Below are 14,358 nucleotides of genomic sequence, written 5' to 3'. Positions count from 1 at the left end.
ATCGTTGGGTTGTAGTCGTTGTTGAGAGGAAGAGAAGAGAGTTGTCGTTGGTTGTTGTTGTTTTTAGAGAAGGTTTGGAGGGACTAAGAGGAAAAGAGCGAGTTGGGTTATTCAGTTGAGGGAGTGTGTGTGGGGAAGAGCTTTCAGTTGCGGTATGTGTGTGATGGGGTAGAGGTGAAGTGTAGCGAGAGTGAAGAGGGAAGAAGGATTAAAAGGCTCTTTGTGGTTTTGTTAAAGGATAGTAGAAGGCGAGTAGAAATGAGAGGGAGAAGGGAAAAGAGAGTGGGTTTTTTCTTTTACGAGAAAAAAAAGGACGGATTAGAAGAAGAGTAAAGAGGGAAAAGATGGACAAGAGAAGTTTGAAAACTAATAGCAGGGTCGACATGTAATTTTTTTTTACTCTGGGTCGTACAAACACTCTCCAAAGATTAGTGGCCCTGCAACTCGAATAAATTAGGGCCAGGTTACCTACTTGCCTTGTTAATGGACAGCGGTTACATACCTGCTGTGTAATAACTAAATTATATGAACACTGGATTCTATCTCTGGAAGCGAACTTCTCTCATTTCGCCATAATATCACTAATAGCTGCCGCTAGAGTTTGTTAATATGCATCGTCAGCTTTTTCTTCTGCGGGTTGCTACTCCACTGTGTGTCTCTGTCGTATTGATACCCACCCTCTCACTCTTCTATTATCGTTCATGTCTAATTCTCCTGCGTTCCTATTTTTTCTCCTATTGACACGACACATAATTTCGGAGAGCCTTGTCTCCCGCTCGCCTCCAAGTCCGCCCTTGCTTTTGGTAGTGTATATTTTCACAACGATCGATCGCAGTTTTCGTTGCATAGCAACAGCATTATCAGTAATCAATCATACTACATAGTAACGAGGTGAAGGTGGCCATGGCAACAACAATAACATTAACAACAAACAACAGGCCTAACATTGAATAGACTCTAATGTTTATGTCGTGGTGTGCTGGTGCAGCATCATCAAATGGAAACATTTTTTTTCTGTGTTCAACCTGATTATGCACGGCATTGTAGGACAAAAAAAAACTTTCCACAGTCTCGCTCGACGAGGTCCGCGCTCCGAGACATTTCGTTTAAACAAGACTATATATAACATCTCTTCTCTTCTCTTCTTTTGTTCTACCCACTTATTACTGTATCAAAATCTTTCAGAACTCTGAGATCAAAAGTTTATCTTTCCTTCGTATAATTTCTTTGACAAAAGGAGGTGTATATGTGAGAGGGGTATCAATACTGACTAATTATACAATTGAATATATGGACGGAGAAAACAACAGCCACCCTTGCCATCAGAATGCAGCATCTCCCCTTTTCTATATTCTTACTCTTACTATAAATTACATGTTGAACGAAAAAAAAAGTTGCTTTCCATTACCGGGTGATTTCATTAGGAGTGAGCCATTAATACTGTGCGTATAATATAAACCGAATAGCTACTACCAATACACTACTATGTACTGCTATTGTATATGCAAATGCTACACTCCTCTGCGGATAAACTCGATCGTCGCCCCTTTCGTGTCGGTCCGGCCTGTCCAAGACCAAATTCCGCTAGCATGATCGACCACAGAATCAGGATCGCCACCCCTCAATTTGTATTTCTTGACGATTTGCGACAGCATTGCCACCATCACCCGTTGACTTGCACGGCTTCCAAGACAGGCTCTCCTTCCGACACCAAACGCCAGATGGTCCCGAACAGACGACTTTTCTTGTTTCTTATTCTTTTTTGCGCCTTCCTCGTCATTATCACCACGGTCATCCAAAATGGACGGCAGCGATAACACACCTTTTGTTGTTGTTGTTGTCTCAGAAGTGGTTACCAAAAACCGTTCAGGATCAAACTTGTAGGGATTGGAATAGTATTGCGGGTCGAAATGGATCATATCGAGATTCACCACCAAGGGCGTGCCTTCATCCACACGATAACTCTTGCCATTCCATACTAAATCATGATCGGATCGTGCCGTATGTGTGTACAATCGCATAGGCGGTGTATAGCGCATCGTTTCGGCGACAAAGCTTGTCGCAAATGCTGGCGATGCAGCAACATGTGCCTGGATATCATAAGATTGACTGGCCAGACGCTGCAGGAGCGTGAACAGAGAGGAGGCAAGGAACCGGTATCCGTGCATGATAAGGTGCAGCGAGTTCGTCAAAATCTCATCGGGTGCAATGGGCTCTGGTGTAGGATCATTTTTTGAAGGTTCGACATGCTTTAAGCTTTCAGGAACATTGCCTTGTTGCATTCGGAGCAGAATGTCCAGAGCGCTATTTCGGAGCTGAACGACGGGTTGATGGCCACCCAACACGACTCCCAGCGTACGAATGATCGGGACCAATGCACCGTAGCGATAATAAAATCGGCTTGACTGGAGTTGCTCAGTTTCCTTGCATACTTGCATCAATGCGTCCACCCATTCTGCTGGCATCTCGGATTGCTTGCCCATGACCATCTCAATTACTGCCTCCATGGCCATTCGGTTGATTCTTTCCCGTAACAATTCCGGATCGACCTTGCCTTCTTCTTGCACTAATGTGCTCAAGCCCTTGTCTTCCACAACCACATGACGCATGACTCTGTTGATAGCTCGGCGAAGGCGTCCCCAATACGCCGAAAATTGAGCCGTAAACACCGTTTTTCCTTTTAGTCATTAATATCCATGAGTACAGCTCTCTTTCTCTCTCTCACTTTACACGGTCGTTCTCCCCAAAAAAAAAAAAGAAGAAAGAAAGCGAAAGAGAGATGTGATAATACCTTGATCACCCATCACTGTTTCGATCGCATCTGTTGTAATAGAACGAGACGAATTGGACTGTTCCAACTCCACCAAGGCCTTGCGCACCACGTCAGCATGGCTCAACACAATCACACGCTTTTGGATCAATTTAACAGTATATATGCTAGTTTGTAATTGTTTTGACCAATCCGTCAGGGCGAGATAGCTATGCAGACGGAAAGCTTTGTATCCGTTCCAGTAGAACGGCAAATTCGAAGGACTCGGTGCCCATGGTGATTTGGATGTACCGTTCTCGTTCTTGCCGTCCCATAGATAGGCGTGTGCGATTTGGGTGATGAAAAAACCAACAGACACCGTAACTAGTGTGACTATGGCCGATGTTATGGTGTCCCAGCTTAATGACATGGTTAAGTTGTATTATATATACCTAAAAGTAGATTAATATACAAATTGGAGAGCCAAAAAAAATAGAATATCCAAGTGTGAGAGAGAAAGAAAGAGAAAGAATCGTTTATCGTATGATGGTGTGTGAGTATACTTGATGTGCGGCATTTGTGTTGTTGTCCCAGGAACACAAAAAAATATGCTTTTTCAGGTCGTATTTATACAAATATAGACCAAACTGCCAAAATTGGGGCTGGAAAGCCCTTATCATTTTATTGACGGACTTAAATTAAGTGTACTTCCAATCCCAGCATCTTGGAATCTTCATTACTGCCAAGTTTGTCGCTTTAAGCTATATTGCACATCTCTGCTCTTGTCGGCTGAAATTTGATAATATAACACATCAAGTATCAAACAACATATGCTTGTCAGAATGAGGCGTCCACAGTCTCGCACGAAGGTCATGCTATTTCAGTACAACAACAGCACTTATTTATAGTATCGAGCATAATCATGTACTAACGCATATGTATGACATCTGGGTGACCAATGATTGATACAGTACCCGCTCGTTAAACCGATCGCCTCTGTTCTTCGAGAAAGTGATCGGCTTAACGAATGATCGGTTTAAAGATTGAGGGTCCGCCATGTGAGATATAGAACTCGCTGGAAGGATCATCTTCTGATGTTACACTATTACATGTAATGTTTAAATACATTTCAGCTTCGGATGCGAGTTGTTGAGGAAGAAGAAGAAGAACAGGAAGACATCATATAGCGATATGCCGTTCAATGTAGGTTCAATAAAACCGGACAAGCTTTGCGATCCACAGCGGAGCACAGTGATTCCGTTTTCTACTGCTCGTAAGCTGTTGCTCTTTGCGTGATACGTTCCTATAGGGCCTAAAGTTTATATCTAGTGGCGTTGCTCTCAACTATGCTTTTACCGCTTTACGTGTTTTTTTGGAAGAGTATGTAATATATAAATCTCATGTCCATGATGCCTTCAGCAGTACATCAACATTATGTCTACTCGCTTGACGGATATACCACGGAAAGTTGTAATCAAAGCAGATACAGTAGCAGCACCGACACGTCCGAGCTCTGGCGTATCCACGTATTGAATTTCTTCGTTTCCCGGCGGTTGTGGCTCCTATTGTGCAGTGGTAATTTAGAGTCAATAGTAAAGCTATTTGTACCGATAGTAGTAAACCCAATAATATTATGTACACATACAACAAATGGTACGGGATGGGTCTTATTGTAATTAATGGCAATTTCGCTCTTTGGCGTTACTAGAACCAACTTGTTCTCTAAAATGTTGGTTTCGTCGTCCTTGTCATAAGTAAGAGCAAGATACATTTGTTTTTCCAGGGCATGATTTCTCGTCTTTTCAAGTAAATCAGCTTCTTCCTCTGGACTGCTCGCGGATCCCGTTTCCTCGGACCATACGATCAATTTGACTCCTGCCTGTTGTTTAATCAATAAATGAAATTTTGCATGAGTATTCTACGATAGGTTACACTGAGGTGTCATTCCACCCCTACTTCCACAAAAAGAAAAACAAAGACATACATTAGCAAGACTTGTGGATCGATTTAACCATCGAACATGTTCTGCTTGCTGCTGCCGGTTTAGCAAACTTGGACCAATCACGCAGCCGACAGGAACGGTTTCAGGCACAAGTCAGGATACGCGACCTAACGCACACATAGGTCAAACTCTTTTTTAAAGCCTCGACATATGCAATACTCATATGCTCTCTCTTCTTTTTGTTTGCAACGCTAAATTGCGGCTCAACTACTATAGGTTAATCGATTCAAGAATGCTCTTGGTCCTGGGATGGAATGCCACTTCTTCAGGTTCTATTTCATGCCGTTGTATTGAGAGTATGTTGATCTTCGCGCATAGATAGACACTTACAGAGGGAGAAAGGAAGGTATGAAAGAGTTACAAAGAACATCCCACAAGACATTCATCTGTAACGCCTTTTTACTTATACAACAATCCCAAATGATCTAATATCCTCTCTCCCATATCTTTCAGCGCAACTAATGAGGCATTATGCAACCATACTTGTGCTACTTGTAGTATTGACGGCAACGGATTTGGATCAGTTCGGTGGATAGTCCTTAGCGATCGACTGGTTTTTTAAGCACTCAGCGGACATTTCTTGCTAAGATGTATCGTTGACCACAACAGTTGTAATTAATTCAGTATGTTTGATGCTAAAAGCAACAGCTGGATGCCAGTTGTATATGGTCTTTTATAGATGCGAACGACAGGATTCGCGTTATCACTGCGTACGGTAATAGCAGTGTCATCCACCGATCGCGTTTCTTGATGACCGCAATAATTAGCTTGTATTTTCTGGTAAGTACTGCATGTTCTTGAGGATCAGACATCCCTCCTCATTATGTTGTTGCTGCTGTCTCCTTTTATTTTTTTCTCAAAAGTATTGCGTCGCCACTCACAGTGTAGGCGTCGTAGCGGAAAAAACAGCTGTAATTATATGCGATTTTGGCGTCTGATACGGAAAGATCGTATCGTTCCTGCTTTTCGTAAGCAGCAGCACGATGGAGTGCAATGTCTGGCATTAGATCGATTTGCAGTACGATAAGTGCAAGTGTAAACATGATTACTGCGTCAGCGTACTCTTGCAATTTTTAGGCTAGTTTCCCCTGTCAAACAAACGTCTAATATCTGTAATGCCGAGTTTATGCAGTTAGAGTGAGTATTGAGTGAGAATCACTTAACTCCACCAGGGTTGGAAGTTGTAATGACGTCGAAATAGCCATAGTAGGGTTTAGAAGTTTGAGGCAAGATGCGAAACAACAAGTAAGGTTGGCACTCAGGACAGCAACTGCAATTTAAATGTGTGACCACACATTCTGAGTCGCGCTTCTGGTCACCTCGTAATATATAAGCACAGTTCTTCTATAACTTCCTCACTATTTGGTCCTCACCATAGTTGCCAGCACAAATGCAACAGTTTGGAGTAATTAGTGAAGAGATATCATCATGGAATTGCTTACTGTAGCAGGAGTCACGCTTATAATCCGCCTTTGAAGTCGAAACACAGTTAGCGCTGATAGATTCATAATGAATGCATATTACAAAACCAGACAACAGTTGTTCCAGCGTGTATACAAGCTATTTTTAGCTAACAGCTCAAGTTACTTCTCAAATTACTTCAAAATAGTATGCATGACTTTTCACTCGGTGCGACCAAGTAAACTTTTAGGCTAAGTTATCTGGAGCATCGTAGCAAAATGAGGAATTACTGTTATTTCTTCTCTTAGAACCTAATATGTTCACGACTTTGATACAGTATCTTTCCCTTTCTTTTGATTCTTATGCTATACGTGCGATAAACACGGGTGTGATGAAGAGCGACTACCAGTAAAGCAAAATATAATCGATGGGTATTGTGCGCGTAATAATTTTGCAACTATATAATTTCGACATCGACTTCTGCAAAAAATGATATACATCAATCTCCGTTTTGTCGTTGAACTGGTCAAGGCATCATGTAATGTTGGCCTTTGCACGACCACCAGATGAAATGGCTCGACAGGATCATAGACTTATCAGCGAAAGTAAGAACCCTTGAATTGATCGCGTTATCAGCACCAAGCGCAATTGGCGTCTCCTATTATTCACAGAAGATAACTCATAATGCTACTATTATTTCAATAATGTTATCCTACTATCACTTCTTCCTGAGCAGCATGTTGTTGTGCTTATTGGCATTATAGAAGAATGATTGGGACGAGAAGAAGCGCTTCACACTACAACTGTAGGTCGATTGTTGTATGTATTTATGTCACAACAAGAAAGCTTGTAAGAAGCGGGACATGTTTATACGATATAGCTCTTCTAATATTGTATGACAACGTACCAAAGTCGGACGTAAGAAAAGTATTGACATTTTATGTACCATCAATTAAAGACAGTGCTTAGGGCGTGCGCATCAAGCGGTATGCTCCTCTTATAGTCGTATGGACTTACTCTTCTGTTGAATTACAGTTCATGAGTTTGAGCACCGGCCATCACTGCAGTTTGCTCCGCAAATCACACATGCATGTCCAAGAAGCGGCGGCGCTAGGTATTGGGACTCAGAGAGTTGTGTCTCAACGTTGTTTTTTGTGATCCGTCTCATTCAGGGATGTAAAGTATTATACATACAACAGCAGCATCTTTCCTTACCCATGCAAAAGGAAAATAAGAAGGGAGCAAAAAGACTTCCCTTTGCAGTAATAGATGTACTACCTGTTACTCACCGTGTGAATTTTGTCTTTGCAAGGCAACGATAAAGAAGCAGTTCTTGAATTTTTCCATTTTGGGTTGATCCGGTGTTGTTTGCGATTCGATGTTACGATTGACGTTATCATCTTTATAGGCATCCTTCTTTCCACACTCCTGGTAACAGCATCGAACTTTCTTTCGCAAAAAGAAAAAATCACCCAATACTTGTCGTGTAGTACATAACGCACTACTAGATCACACAAACGTAGACACACATGCACATCGAAAGTTTATTGCCATTGGCTCGCTATAACGTCCGCTCGCTTGTAGAACCTCGAGGCGTATACTAAATGGGTCTACCGACAAACAACTTTCTCGCGAATGTTGCCGAAGGAGAAGGGATACAGGGACCAGACCGTTGCCATTCGGGAACCCGGGAATCGTTGTGGTGCGTATATTGTAAACATCTGCTCATTTATCCTCACTGTGTGATACCATCACCCTTATTTCACGTTTCCTCTCTCCGCGCCTCCGCATGCGTGCATGTCTTGCAATAGCAACATCGTTCATCAGAAGTCAAAAACAGCGGACTACACTAACCATATTTCGGCCTAGTCGTTTTTTTAAAGTTTTTTTTCTTCTTCTATATGACAGAATTGAAAAAAACATCATTCTGTTTATATAACACATATGAAAAGATAATGTATTGTTTGGATACTAACTTACGAGTATCATCATTATTATTTTCTACTTTCTGCCTTTCTTCTTTATTTCGCCATATACAGGGTTTTGTAAAAGTTTTCTCACAGTGTACACATTACACCAAAGCAAGAAAAAAAATATACATCCGAATTTTTGAAAGGCAGCCCATCACATTTCGTGTGTAACCTTTACTAAGTACTGAGATTTCCTTGCTAACGCCCCTGGTTTACTTTTCTTTGCACTTCCAACATCTTTCCTCCCTTCTTCTCTTCTCTCTACTATATATAACGCATAATATATATCTAGCAAGAGCTCTACCAAAAGCAAAGTTTCGATAGACCCTTCTTTAATCTCCCTCTACCTCCTGTAATTTCTATATTACCTTATAATGACCGACTCGAAAACCGAGTATGCCCCTGATACAAAGGAGGACGTGCTTGATGTTGCAAGTGTCAAGCACAACGAAGAAGAAGACAACGTCTCCTACAGCAGTGCTGAAAGACGTTTGGTTCGAAAGTTAGATTATATCTATGTCATGCCATGCATTGCCATCCTCAACTTTTTGCAGGTAATTATTAGTAGCGGCCAACACATGTAATTGTATGATCACAATTCAAAGAGAAACAAATTGAATGTTTACTGACATAAGAGCAAAAAAACATATATAGTTCTTTGACAAGTCTGCACTGAACTACGCTAGTGTGCTCGGTATCAAAGAAGATACCAACGTCAGCGACTCGCAGTACAGCTGGCTCGGTTCGATTTTCTACTTGGGCTATTTACTTTACCAGGTAGAGTGTCGAGATTGAAATTACTATCATATCAAGATAAAGAGGCATAGTAGAGCGATACGATCTCTGAAAAAGAAGTGTATTGGCGTACGAAACTAACCTAAACTTGCAAAACACACAAACACACGCTTGATATTTCAGGTTCCAAATGCCGTTCTTATTCAACGTGTACCATTGACGAAATACATTTCCTCGCTGATCATCCTCTGGGGACTTGTTTTAACTGTTACTTCCGAAGGCAAAAACTTTTCACAGATGGTAAGCTGCATAACTCCATCTTTCATATTTTAAAAAAAAACCCTTAGAAGATTAGACTTGTTTTCCAACTAGTCCATATATGAGAAAGAAGAGGCTGATTGTTTCGGGACAAATTTGTCTTAGGCTGCTTTGCGCTTCCTCCTCGGCTTTTTCGAGGCAGGAATTTACCCGTGCTGTATTATGCTAATCAGTACCTTGTACCGCCGCCACGAGCAAGCTGGTCGTCTCGGCATTGTGTACATCTGCAACGGTGTTGCCATGGCCGTTGGCGGTTTGATCGGTTATGGTATTGGCAACATGACAGACGTTGGTAACAAGGCTTCTTGGCAATGGTAAGAACTAGTATTCCTTTCCACCATCAGATGTGCTTCTGCTTTTCTTCTCTGGAGAAACGTCAACTATTGTATATGTACACGTGCTAATAACAAAGAATACGGTTTTTTCGAAAAGGATTATGATTATTCTTGGTGCAGTCACCATCGCTTTCGGTCTCATCTGCTTCTTCTGTTTGATTGATAACCCGCGTTCCCGTTTTCTCCGACTTGATTCTGAGCAGGAGCGCATCGTGGACTATCGTCTGCAGGATAATGCGGTCGTACGTACCAAGCAAATCAAGGTGCACCATATGTGGGAAGCAGTCCGCGAACCTCGGTTCTACTGCTTGGTCTTTGCCTCGCTGCTCGTGAATTTCCAGAATGGTGCAATGAACACGTTCAGCTCCATCATCACAAAGGGTTTTGGCTTTTCGGTAAGTCCCTTTCTTATGCGACTCTCCGCTTGATTTTGCTACTGCTGCTGCATATATTGGCATGTTACAAAAGAAGATGTTTTTTTACTAAATTTATCAATCCATTGCCGCGGTAACCCACGAAAAAATTTATTGGCATGCCACTGCACATTGTTCTTATTATTGTAGAGCTTAAATGCCATTCTGCTCAGTATTCCTTCCGGTGTCGCTGACTGTATCTTCATCGCTGCTGCTGTATGGTACAACAGACGCTATGGCCAGACAATCTACGTTGCCTGCTTTTTCCTTGGTGTCGCCATTATCGGCTTAGTCCTGTTGGTTGCCATTCCTAAGCCGCAAGTCAAGCTCGTGGGCCTTTACTTGTCATGGGCCTACTGTGCCGCCTATACCTTGATGCTTGTTTGCGTCGCCAACAACGTTTCGGGCTATACCAAGAAGATCTTTTATTCTAGTGGTATCATCGCCGGTTATACGGTATGGGAGTCTCTATGAACATTGCGATATATATTCCTACACGCAACACGCTCTGTCAAATGGGAGATTAGTGTTAAATGTCATGTATTACGTAGATCGGCAACTTCATTGGTCCTCTTATCATGGTCTCCTGGCAAGCTCCCTTATACCTCGGAGGAATGATCGGTTGCATGTGTGCAAACCTTGTTTCCATCTTCTTGCTGTTGATTGCCCGTTATAGCATGGCAAAAATCAACCGTGAACGCGCTGCAGCTCTGGAGAAGAACGACGCCCCACCACCTGGTACTGATGATTTGACTGATCGTGAAGATTCTAAGTTCTTGTAAGTAGTAGTAGTAGTAGTAGTAGTAAACAGCAGCAGCGATTGTTTGATGATATTTGATGCACACAAAAAAACTAATCTTTGCTCTTTGCTTCTGTTTTAGCTACCGCTTGTAATTCCACCTTATATTAACTTACTACCTAGAAACATACTACATACCATATATATTCCATGTATTACTATATGATGACTTTTGCACAAAGCTTAAAATAAAATTTCTAATTCTCTTGTAATCCACACAGACACACCTTGACTAATGCTTACATAAATGTAATTATTAGCATTAAGAGCAAGCGTTGGTCAACTGCACGACAGACAGGAACGCGCAGCATCTTTTTTGAATACTATAACCAGATATTTGAGCTACAAAGAGACTTGCATATTTGTTTTTCCTCACGATTTCGGTAGCTTCCTCGAGAGCCTGTTGTGGTAGAACGCACTACAAGACTCATGTTGAGGTGGCGTGTAAAGAAAGGGCGCATCATCCTCTTACGTTGCTGCTGCTGCACACTGAACATATTTTCGGTTTTTGGTTCTCAAACACACTAAAATAGCAAGTAGAATATTCCTTAGCCCTCTTTCCGTCCACCTCCTCTGTGTCCCCCTTCCAAAACGCTATTGTTTATTCTTGAAATTTTTTACTTCTAACCTTATAATATTCTTTCATATTGTTGTGCTGTCATTTCTAGTTAGCGCGAAACAGAGAGAGAAAGCGTATGACACGCTTACGGTATATGATACAAAGGACATAATTTTTATTGTGTCTTAGATCGGACGTTTGATCTTGATCATCAAAATATTGCGCGCTTTTTGTACTACATGCAATACTGTCATTTGGCAGGAACGGAGTTCTTTTTATGTGGTACTCTTTTAACACTTGACATATTGGGTTACTATTGCTCGTATTCCTTTGACCAATAGGGCTCGTCATCCCTACTGTATGTCTGTCACGAAACAAAGGAAGCTCAATTAGAGCTTATGAGCAGCGTACTTCTGAGAAAATCAGACCAATTGTATTTGCTGGGAGAGACATGGGAGGTTGTAACAAGCTCACGCTTGTAGCTATAAATCTTACCGGCTTAAGTATCACGTGGGATGACAGATGAGTAAGGCAAGGAGGGTGTGTCCATGAAAAGCAGGAGTCTTTTTGAGTAGGTGCTCGACGATGACACGATTTCTGTTGTTGTGAGGTGAGGGGTTCCTTGATGACACAAGATCATAATACGGAAGGAGGGTGGTATTATTTTGATAATGTATGTATAAAAACTATTGTTTTCTCTTTCATCAAAATCTACAAAATAAATATGGTAAGACAATATGGACCACGCTAACAACCGGAATGGAGTACTTTTTGCCAATGACTCATTATTCTTATTTTTGGTTAACTAGTCACAGCTCGACATTACTTTGAATTCAACCTTTCATGTCTGTTTGCTACATCATGGCCTAGAGAACTTCCTATCGGCTTGATGCTACAACCGAGCAATTTAAACAGCTATGATAAGTATAACAGCAGATGAATTCTTCTTTTACTTATTGTTGGATGTGCTTGTTGTCAAAACAAGTGAAATGTAGCACTACAAAAACATTCCATATACAATCTTACACATTTGAAAGCCAAAATAACATACGCTTGGTCAATGACATACCAGTTTATATATACTACGGAGCATATGAAAAAGGCAAAATGCGTATAAATCATCAGAAAAAATACTATTCGACAATTCACAGTGTGTAACTGCGTACTGCAGAGTACAATGGATGGTTAGTAATCATCCATGGAAGGGATACGCCATCTGCTATGTAGCACTATGCGTGGACGGAAAGCACAAATAACAGGGCATCATGCTGCGTTTCCCACAACATAAAAGCAATTCTATAGAAAAAACGCAAGTGCTGCATTGGCACGCTCAAAAAGTCTGAAATGACAGGAAGATGCTGCTTCTTTTCCGTGAATACCGTATAGCGTGGTGTTGCGACGCTTGTATAAAAAAGTACAAACTTCTATGAGCTCTTATATCGGGGCCGTGTCTCTGTGTATGTAATCACGGTGTTTGGACTTCTACAAAGTGTGCGATTCAGTTCTTATTTCTACGAGTTTAACACATCCATTGTCGATGTATATGGGTTTAAAGGGAGGGCGATGGAGAGGGGAAATGAGAACATGTTCGTCAACTCTATATTCTGATTGTTCTCATTGAGACGACGCAAACAACCTCACGTGGAGCAACCGGACGAGTGAGCGGTCCATAACACTCTAAAGGAAATGGGGTCATTCTACGTCATATCAAGTGGTAACGAGTGAGCGAATATCGTAAAAAAACGATGAAATGCAAATGCTTGCCATTGTTGTAATTAATTGGAAAATCGAGCGAGTCAATTGTAAAGATGGGTTTTTTCTCGAGGAAGACAAGATTCGCTCGTATGTGCCAGGATGATGAGGAAATGAGATATTCAACATCGTTTCTTTATATTTCTACATACCTTCATTGACCAATGAAGGAGCTGTAGTTTTCAAAGTATCATACATCGATTGTCGTATTGAAATGCCAATTAATTCCGTATTTTTACCCGCTCCAACCCACATACCCAGTACTTATCACGCATCTTTTCGAGAACTGAAACAATCAAGCTGATCGTGCCTTCCAGCAAAGGTATAGTGAGGGGATAATGATTCGATTCAACAAGCTACTTGATTTGCCTTAAAATTGTACGGGGTGGAAATTTTAACAAAAGGATGTAGTAGAAGTGAGGAACTTAACCTGGAAAGGAATAGATTTTAATAGTATGATAGTGTTGGAAGAAATTGATGAGGTGAGTATGGCTGTTATGCGGTGTCGATCATGATAATAATATGCTTTACGATACAGACAAGGTTTCCTTATCATGAATGCCGCACCAGGACAGTCCTCGAGGTCTGCATGTTCTCAAGTCTACTCAGCAAAAGGGTGTACATAGCACTGGAACATGGGCATTAGCAATCTGAACAGACTAGATCGAAGCTACTCAAATTATAAGAAGTTCAAATGGGACAACAAATGCTCGATGAACTGCCATCTAAAATCGCTACCATGGCTAGTAAGTCTAAGTTACTATTTTCCTCTGACTCTATCAACGAGCGGATACACTTATACAGGGTCATAATCTCATATCATACTGCACGATGGGAAGCCGCGTCCAATACTTGCTAGAGCGTTTGCTATATGAATAAAATGGTGGACCCGTCTGAAGACGCTCCACTCATACACCCACAAAATTACTAATTTACGGTGATACTCTACAAGCTAACAGTACTACAATCCACTGCAGGAGCAATCTCACCACACACGATATATACCATTGTATTACTATTGTTGTATTACTATTGGTAATTGATATGCACAAAGCTTAAAATAAATTTTCTAATTCCCTCCACACTTGACCAGTACATAACAGCCATTGCTAAGAAGAGGGAATAATGGTCTGTTGCACAACATACAGGGACCTGCAGCATTTTTATTTTTGAGTAATGGCCGGATTTTTGTTTTGCCACAGTTTCGGCGCCCTCCTTGAGACTCTTATTTGCTTGTGCGCCCGTTGTGATACCGCCCAGTACAGAGTTGTTATTGATGGGTGTGTATAAATGTAATGTTTACGCTGTCGCTGCTGCACACTTAC

The 14,358-nt window shown here is 41.4% G+C and overlaps 2 protein-coding genes across 2 annotated transcripts; one reads left to right on the top strand and one right to left on the bottom strand.

The window, feature by feature from the left end:
- Positions 1–1,239: 1,239 nt before the first annotated feature.
- BDB00DRAFT_936205 (cytochrome P450) lies at positions 1,240–3,324 on the bottom strand. The gene is made up of 2 exons (XM_053129221.1): positions 2,792–3,324; positions 1,240–2,677 (listed from the first exon to the last, which is right to left on the bottom strand). Exons 1-2 carry the CDS (start codon positions 3,177–3,179, stop codon positions 1,512–1,514), a joined length of 1,554 nt encoding a protein of 517 aa, XP_052983605.1. The 5' UTR covers positions 3,180–3,324; the 3' UTR covers positions 1,240–1,511.
- Positions 3,325–8,496: 5,172 nt separating this feature from the next.
- Positions 8,497–10,705, top strand: BDB00DRAFT_756754 (major facilitator superfamily domain-containing protein; the record flags this gene model as incomplete). The annotated part of the gene is made up of 7 exons (XM_053118930.1): positions 8,497–8,676; positions 8,777–8,899; positions 9,041–9,157; positions 9,281–9,489; positions 9,608–9,905; positions 10,074–10,379; positions 10,475–10,705. 7 exons carry the CDS (start codon positions 8,497–8,499, stop codon positions 10,703–10,705), a joined length of 1,464 nt encoding a protein of 487 aa, XP_052983604.1.
- Between the last annotated feature and the right edge of the window lie 3,653 nt (positions 10,706–14,358).

The sequence above is a fragment of the Zychaea mexicana genome (assembly GCF_025766255.1).
Source record: "Zychaea mexicana strain RSA 1403 chromosome Unknown BDB00scaffold_9, whole genome shotgun sequence".
Taxonomy (NCBI): Eukaryota; Fungi; Mucoromycota; class Mucoromycetes; order Mucorales; family Lichtheimiaceae; genus Zychaea; species Zychaea mexicana.
The sequence above is the reverse complement of the archived record's forward strand: the minus strand, read 5'-3'. Positions and strand labels throughout refer to the sequence as shown.

Bases quoted from the DNA above. Each gene is read 5' to 3' on its own strand.
- BDB00DRAFT_936205 (XM_053129221.1), bottom strand. From the start codon at position 3,179: ATGTCATTAAGCTGGGACACCATAACATCGGCCATAGTCACACTAGTT. The intron at 2,678-2,791 runs GTATTATCACAT...AATGACTAAAAG, and splicing joins AACAGTGATGGGTGATCAAG to GAAAAACGGTGTTTACGGCT.